Source organism: Diadema antillarum, unplaced genomic scaffold (assembly GCF_040938485.1).
Source record: "Diadema antillarum isolate AM-2024a unplaced genomic scaffold, OU_Dant_1.0 scf00000060, whole genome shotgun sequence".
Taxonomy (NCBI): domain Eukaryota; kingdom Metazoa; phylum Echinodermata; class Echinoidea; order Diadematoida; family Diadematidae; genus Diadema; species Diadema antillarum.
In genome coordinates, this window is record NW_027270949.1 from 1,878,933 (window position 1) to 1,886,427 (window position 7,495).

The 7,495-nt window shown below is 39.2% G+C and overlaps 1 protein-coding gene across 1 annotated transcript; it reads right to left on the bottom strand.

The window, feature by feature from the left end:
- Positions 1–995: 995 nt before the first annotated feature.
- LOC139716070 (uncharacterized) lies at positions 996–6,756 on the bottom strand. Its single transcript, XM_071627622.1, has 5 exons — positions 6,590–6,756; positions 5,610–5,672; positions 3,799–3,926; positions 2,944–3,011; positions 996–1,434 (listed from the first exon to the last, which is right to left on the bottom strand). The coding sequence occupies exons 1-5, from the start codon at positions 6,707–6,709 to the stop codon at positions 1,232–1,234; spliced, it is 582 nt and encodes a 193-aa protein (XP_071483723.1). The 5' UTR covers positions 6,710–6,756; the 3' UTR covers positions 996–1,231.
- Positions 6,757–7,495: the final 739 nt, after the last annotated feature.

Below are 7,495 nucleotides of genomic sequence, written 5' to 3' on the forward strand. Positions count from 1 at the left end.
GCAGCCATAAGTTATGAGTACAAGAGTATACTCTGTATTGCATTTTAAACAATGTATTTTGATATGATGCAATCAATATACGAACAAAAGTGACCACATGTTATTGATACCATTTGATAATTGGCTTTGATTGCAGCAGCAGCAGCTGGCACTGGTTTTGTGCACAGCTGTACTGTGCATAATTTCTACTCCTTGATATAATGGAACCAAGATATGTGAACACAAGGTTTCATATGGGATGTATACAATAAAGAATGTATCATAAGGTGTGAGGTGTTGAAACGATTTTCTCCTGCTGACATTAAAAAAGCCCCCCCCCCCAAAAAAAAAAAATCAAACCACATTCACACTTGTCTGTAAATACATTGTACAGTCAATCCTTGACACTTTGAGAAAATCTATATAACCATTTTTCTCTCTCCACTGTTGTATTCCACCAATATTCACATGTAAGTAACCTTGCATCACAAAACCCAAAAAGAGTTGCTTGATCAGAGTTACATTTCTTCTAGATAAGCTCAGATTCTTAGCCTGGGGATGGTGTACATGTATAACTCATCAAATTGCATGGTAGTTCACAACCAACTGCAATAATAGACAGAAAAAAAAAACACATAGAAGTTCAACTCTCAAGAAAATTAGATGAAAATAGTCTTTTTGAAATGCACTGACTTTATACTCTTGACTGTGCCTACATAGGGAAAACTGTTCAAGATTCCACAGTCACTGCCATGAAGGTATTACAGGATTATGCTGAAATTGGCACACTCACTATACTTATAATTATTCTTAAGCATGAATGCTCCTCATGACTGTGTAGGATTTCTCCTCCCCTTTTTTAGGTGAGGTTATGAACACTTTCAGGTTCTTCTTTGGCAGAAAATGGGGAAAGGGAAGAGTCATTCAAATGAAACATGAGTCCACAGATGCAGACACACACAAAAAGGCGGGGGGAAAGCGACTCTACTTTCAATGAATTCCACATTTTACCAAACTTCAGATTTTTATTTAAGAAAAAAAAAAAGACTTTGCCCTCAAAAGTTACCCTCAAGTTGGAAATTAACAGCATTGATCCAATATCTACTTTCAGGCCTACGAGCAACTTGACCTGTGCAACTCTTTTTTATGCTGATCTCGTGATGCAAGATCACAATGTTACATTCCTCTGAGATTAGTTCTTTATTCTTTCAGATTTTTTATTCTCTCTTGGAAAAGGGTTGGGGGGACACCATTACCTCTTCTTCTTACCCCTTTTATCCCCTTTTGACTTGTTGGCGGGATTCTTGGCACTCTTCTCCCACATGTAGTATATCAGCAGACACACGATGACCGGTGGGATGAGAAAGCGCACCAGTTTCATGACCCTGTTGGCCAGCGACAGGTCCGGCTTGTCCAGCCCTACGAGCTCTGTCTCAAATACGAGGGTCGAATCAGCTGGGAGGAAAATAAAAGAAAAAACAAAAATAAAACATGATGCCCTTCTGACCACATTGGATATATGCTTTACAACATAAGGGCTTTTGTTTATGCAACTGGGGGGCATTTCATGAAGCATTTTGTCCAAAGTTGTCAAACAAACTTGCTCTCAGCCAATCAGATGCAAGGATTTCAGTAGCTTGTAACAGTTTGTCAGAAAATATCTGACCAAAATGCTTCATGAAATGCCCCCCTGATTGACATATTGCCCTACATCGATGCAAATTTTTATCATGGCTACTACTAAAACACTGATCAATGCAGTGCTTATTTACGTCGATGTAGGGCAATTTGTCAATCAGTTGCATGAAAAACCTCTTGACGGAAGAATTTCATGAATTTGAAGGGCATTTGTTTGTTTTCATTTTCCATCCAACAAGATGGCCAGAGAGCCCATATTAAGCTGCACAAGCTGGTCTTCCCTGGGATCCAGTTATGAGTGCTTGAGGCGGACTACACCACCGGGTTTTATACCCCGCTCTTTGTGAGATGAAGCAGGACCCTTAACATGCATGAGTTGTGACTCTCTCTCACACACTGGACCTCCATTTTATGTCCTATCCAAGGGATAGAGTGTTTTGTCTGTACTAGAATTGACGACACGATAACGCACACCATTACTCAGCAAGACTCACTTGGGTTTCAACAAGTACCTAAACCTCCTGAGCCATCAATCAAAATGCAGATTGCCTCCAACTGAGTCATCACAAGGCTGGGGTGACCATTTGTTCATCATAAGTAATCTTTACTGTTTTGAGAAACATTTGTTCCCCATTTGTTCCGAAACCCTTGCAGTGCTCTGTTCTTCAACTGGCTTGCACACTGGCATGTTTTCTTTGCCAACTGGCACAGATACCTGTAAACTATGAATTGTCAATTACTAGAGATTACCTCATCCCCCTGATCCATATTTTGTCACTGTGGCCTTTCCTGTTGGGCCAAGGAATATTGCTACACTTACTTCATGCAAGTTGATCTTGATTGGATTACAAAAACCTATCGACTTAGGCAATATGTGACTTCTGCCAGTACAGAATAACACACATGAGGTTACCAATGCACATTGGAACTTAATTTCGTCGATTTAGCCGATTATTTGACATCTGTTGATTTATGCAGAGCTGACTGTAAGTCAAGTTTAGGTTGATTTAAATACTGAATGATGATGGCAAAGCATGGCAAGTTAAGCCTTGACTGTCATGGCACATAAAGCAATGCTGCACACTGGCACTGGTCCGACAGTCCCTGACCAGTAAAAATCACTGTCGGTCCAGTAACTTTTTCAGGAATGGACCAGTACAAAAAGGAAAAACTGGGAACCTACTAGTCTGAAAGATAGGTCGGACCAGTAAAAAAAAAAAATGAAAAAAAAAATGGGATAGTGTGCAGCCCTTCACAAAGGGCTAAAACAAAAAACGCGACCATGCACTGATAGGTGACATCACACAACCTCAGGGAATAGCTTACGTGGAATGGGCCCACTGCCTCGTTTTCCATAGCCTAGATGTGGGGGGATTATCAGCTTACGCTTCTCGCTGTAAAAAGAAAACGACAGCATTCAAGAAATACTTGTAGATGAACAAAAACACATAGCACAGGTAGATAAACACAAACAATACCCAATACATGCATTTGATAGATACTACAAACTTTCCTGAAATTTTATGCAAAGATTTCTTTACCACACCAGTATGCTTCAAGGTGTTTATTTCCTTGTGCCCCTTCCCCTTTTTGAACTTACTTTGTTTACTTGCTTGTTTGGGGGGGGGGGGGGGGGTTGGGAAGTACAATTATTCTTTAACATACATGCAGCAATCCCCCCACTCAGCTTGAAAATTTAACTGCTATCTTAAGATATTTCTCACAAATTTTACACTGATTTGTACACAAAATATCACATACACCTCTACCTTTATCAATAATTTGACAAACAACAGCCCTGAAAGTAAACGGTCATCATTTAATCAGAACAATATAATTCAAAAGAATGAGAACAAAATTACATGTATGTTTTAATTTCATTCAAAAGACAAAATGAAATTGATGAAGATTGTAAACAAGTCAATGGAGGGCTGGCAGGACTGTTATATCATCAACTCACCTAGTTTCATGTTTGGTTGTGACTGAAACATCACAGTGCATTTTATTATAGCATGTGAAATCTTAAAATTTTGTGTAACTTTTTCTACAATTATACGTACAACCTTGCATCTTATTTCGGTGAAACAGCTACTATTCTCCTTATTCAATTTTCATTCTGTTCAGTAAAGACAACTTGATTACTGTGTTGAATTGCTCTTTAAAATCAAAATATCTCCTTACCCAACACACATGCCTTCTATTCCCATTTCCCAGCCTTGGATCACCATCTTACTGCCAAGCTTGAAGTCGATTGGTTGACGGCCATCTTGCCTTGAGGTGTCAAAGACAGCACCGCTCTCAAATGTGCCCTGGACATCAAGGAAAAGAGACAAAAATGCATGAATTCACATTCAAAACAGTTCTTTTAAAGTTCCAGGCTGCAAATAACAAACTTGGGCCAAAGCAATGTTTTGCAAACTTCTTGCAGTAACACCTGACACCCCTCCCCCTTTTTTTTCCTTTTTCTAGGAGAGGTGAACCACTGGACAACTTTGACAGAAATGTTTGGTTTCTTCTCAGAGGAAATGTATTTTGTATATATTTCATTTTACACAACAGTGGTTGTTAGATTTCACTCTCTCCGATTATACACAAAATTGTAGCCATGTACATTCTAGCTCGAGAAAAGTAAAAGCAATGGCCATACACTGTATATGGTCAATAAATGTACAATGTCACAGCAAGTGTGACAGAAGTGCACTTTGAGAATTCTTCTTCTTGTTCAGGGGTAATGTCCAACACCCCTATACAGGGACCAACCAGACAGGGCAGCACTGATGTTGGTGGTGCGGAGATAGAAGTAAGATGAAGCTACTTGTTTTGCTTTTGAATGCGGTGGAGGACCACTGTTTTGAAAGTGTTCTCGTTTGTAATGTCTCTGACTGCCTATGGCAAGCATTCCATGCTGTGATGGTCCTTGGTATGAATGAACACTTGTAAAAGCTTTTTTGTTTGTTTGTAGTTGTTGTTGTTGTTGTTGTTGTTTTTTGGATGAAGCTTGTAGAAGGCAACTTCTGAAGAACCCTTTGGACCGGACTCGAGGCTTTTCATAATGGGTTGGATAGGTGACCAGAAATCACCACACTGAATGTAGTGATGCGTCCTGCCCTGTGTCAACACTGCGTTTCCTGGTCAAGCTCATGGGTGCTGTTTGTTATTCCGAAGGTTCGCTATTCCGAAGGTTCGTTATTCTGAAGGTTTGTTAATCCGAAACACACAAATTCCCTATACCTAGAGGTTCGTTAATCCGAAAATGAAAAAGAGTTTGTTAATCCAAACATTTGTGGCGTTATTCCGAAGGTTCATTATTCAGAAGGTTCGGTAATCCGAAAATGAAATAGGGTTCGCTATTCCGAAGGCCCGTTTATCCGAAAGTGAAATAGGGTTCGTTATTCTGAAAGGTTCGTTAATCCGAAAATGAAATAGGGTTTGTTATTCCGAAGGTTTGTTGATCCGAAGTGATATAGGGTCCATGAGGAACCTTCGGAACAACGAGCTTTGTTTCATTTTCGGATTAACGAACCTTATTTCATTTTCGGATTAATGAACCTTCGGAATAACAAACCTCAACACATTTTCGGATTAACGAACCTTCGGAATAACAAATCTTCGGAATAACGAACCTTCGGAATAACGAACCTTCGGACTAAAGAACCTTCGGAATAACGAACCTTCGGAATAACGAGCTGTAACCAAGCTCACTTTCATGGTGGTGATGCTACTGTGTCTAGAGTAATCCGCCGCTCTGTTTTGTGCAGCTTTCAGTCTGTTAATAAAGATATGAGTAGAACCTGTTCTAGTCTGTTGATTTGATGATTTACCCATTGTGTCACAGCAATGCTGAGAGAATGAATGAGAATTCTGACATATTCTGATACCTGGCAGGCAAATGTGTTCCAGATTTCATTTTACCCAAGTATAATTTTCTGTAACTCTGGAAACTGATTCCCATTAACTCTCAGGCAATGTCTGATACTCTACACGGTACTCACTGTGTAATGAACTTGGACCGTGTCCCCATTTGCTGCAAAGACAGAACAATCGTCTGGTTTGAACTACAGAAAAACAAGAGGGGAAAAAATGTTAGTAACAAATTAGTCAATATGAAGTTAACAGGTTAAGCTTAAGCTTTCCTCTCTTGCTACATTTTACCAGCTATTTTGATCCATTAACCCATTAACTTTGCAGCGACAAGCATGTCCCATAGGCATAGACACTTGCCCTAGTATACTTGTGACTTAAATCTTCACAATGGGTTAAGTTCGTTCCTCAAGAACATGGATTTAACGCTTTGCTTTTTCCAGACATTGTTTAGTATCATGCTCAAAATCAGTAAACTTACATGTGGTAAACATTGTCCACTTACACAAGATGGTGGATCAATTCTTGAAGACTTAAAATCATGGGCACAATCGAACATAATTTAATGTACTGAAATCATTAATATTGCATAATCCCTTATATTAGGCTTATAGATGTATGTACTATGATGTGTCTATTACATACACTATGATCTGTGTGCATGTAAATTTTTATCTCAGCCTATTTAGTATTTCCCTATTTTAGAGAGCATGAAAGTGCAGGACAACAAAGCCACTTTCTAGAGGTACAATATACAAAATTCAGCAATCACTAGGGTCTAGTTCTAGAAATTCCCAACAGTCGTTGTACAAACGTAAATGCAAAACTTAGATTAAAATCACTTTAAACTACGTTGAAAACATAAAAAAGAAATAGTCCACAATGCACTACAGACAGATCTGGGGAAATATCCTGAACATGCGCTTCATCTTCAACATATAATTCAACTCATCTCTTTCCTATACGAGTGTTGACGTCGTCGCGCGCGTCGCAGTACAGGAATAGATTGCATGCATGCACGCTTTAGCTTTCACTCAGAGCCTTACACAGAATGTAACACACGGGACTACACCGACTGGTTTCTAAAATCTCTTGGTATAACGCCACTCACTTCTGAAATAATCTCCAGCTCCTTTGGCTTCTTTTTCTTCTTTGCTGCATTTGTTACTGATAAACAAGTTATCAGAATCGTTAATAGAGTAAATACTTGGTAATTTCTTAGCTGAACCATGATGAAATTTCCATCCACGGTTTCCGTACGTGTCCTCGCTGGTTGGTTGTGTGTCGTACGCCGACGTGTAAACTGCACAAAATGCTAACATCAGTTGAATCTCTATTAATAGGTCCCTGGATCGCTATGCCTACAATCTATTCCGTGGACTTACAACTTTTTCTTTGTCAACTGTGTGTGATTCACATTTTATTGATGATTATGAAGATGATGAGGAGACAAAAAAAAAAAGAAAAAAGAAAAAGAATATATTAATGCAAAGGAATACAAGTGTTAAATCCAGTCTATAGCCACTTGGACGTGCCCCCCCCCCCCCCCCCCCCCGACACACACTGGTTGGTTGTTTTTTTTTCTCTCTCTCTCTCTCTCTTTTTTAGCCCCGGAAGTAGCACAAGAAAAAAAAAATTGGTTAAAGGGTGTGTACAATTCTGGTCGAGGTGAGGATTTAGCTTTTAACGTTTTGTGAGATATTCAGAAACCACTCTATAAGATGTCAAAGAGCATATGCAACTCTAAGGGGTATTAAAAGTTTATTTGATGTAAATCGGTTTTGAAATGGCTGAGATATCCAAAAACAAGGTGAAACAAAGAGATCCTGAGTAGTATATACATGTACCCGTTCGCACCCCGTGGAGCAGTGGAGCTGTGGAGCGGTGGAGCTCCACAGCTAATGAATATTAATGAGCTCATGAATAGTAATGATCATGAATATGTATGAATATGTATTTATGTAAATGTACATGCATTATGTATGAGTGTGAGATATAATAGTCTGTGAATGGGAGT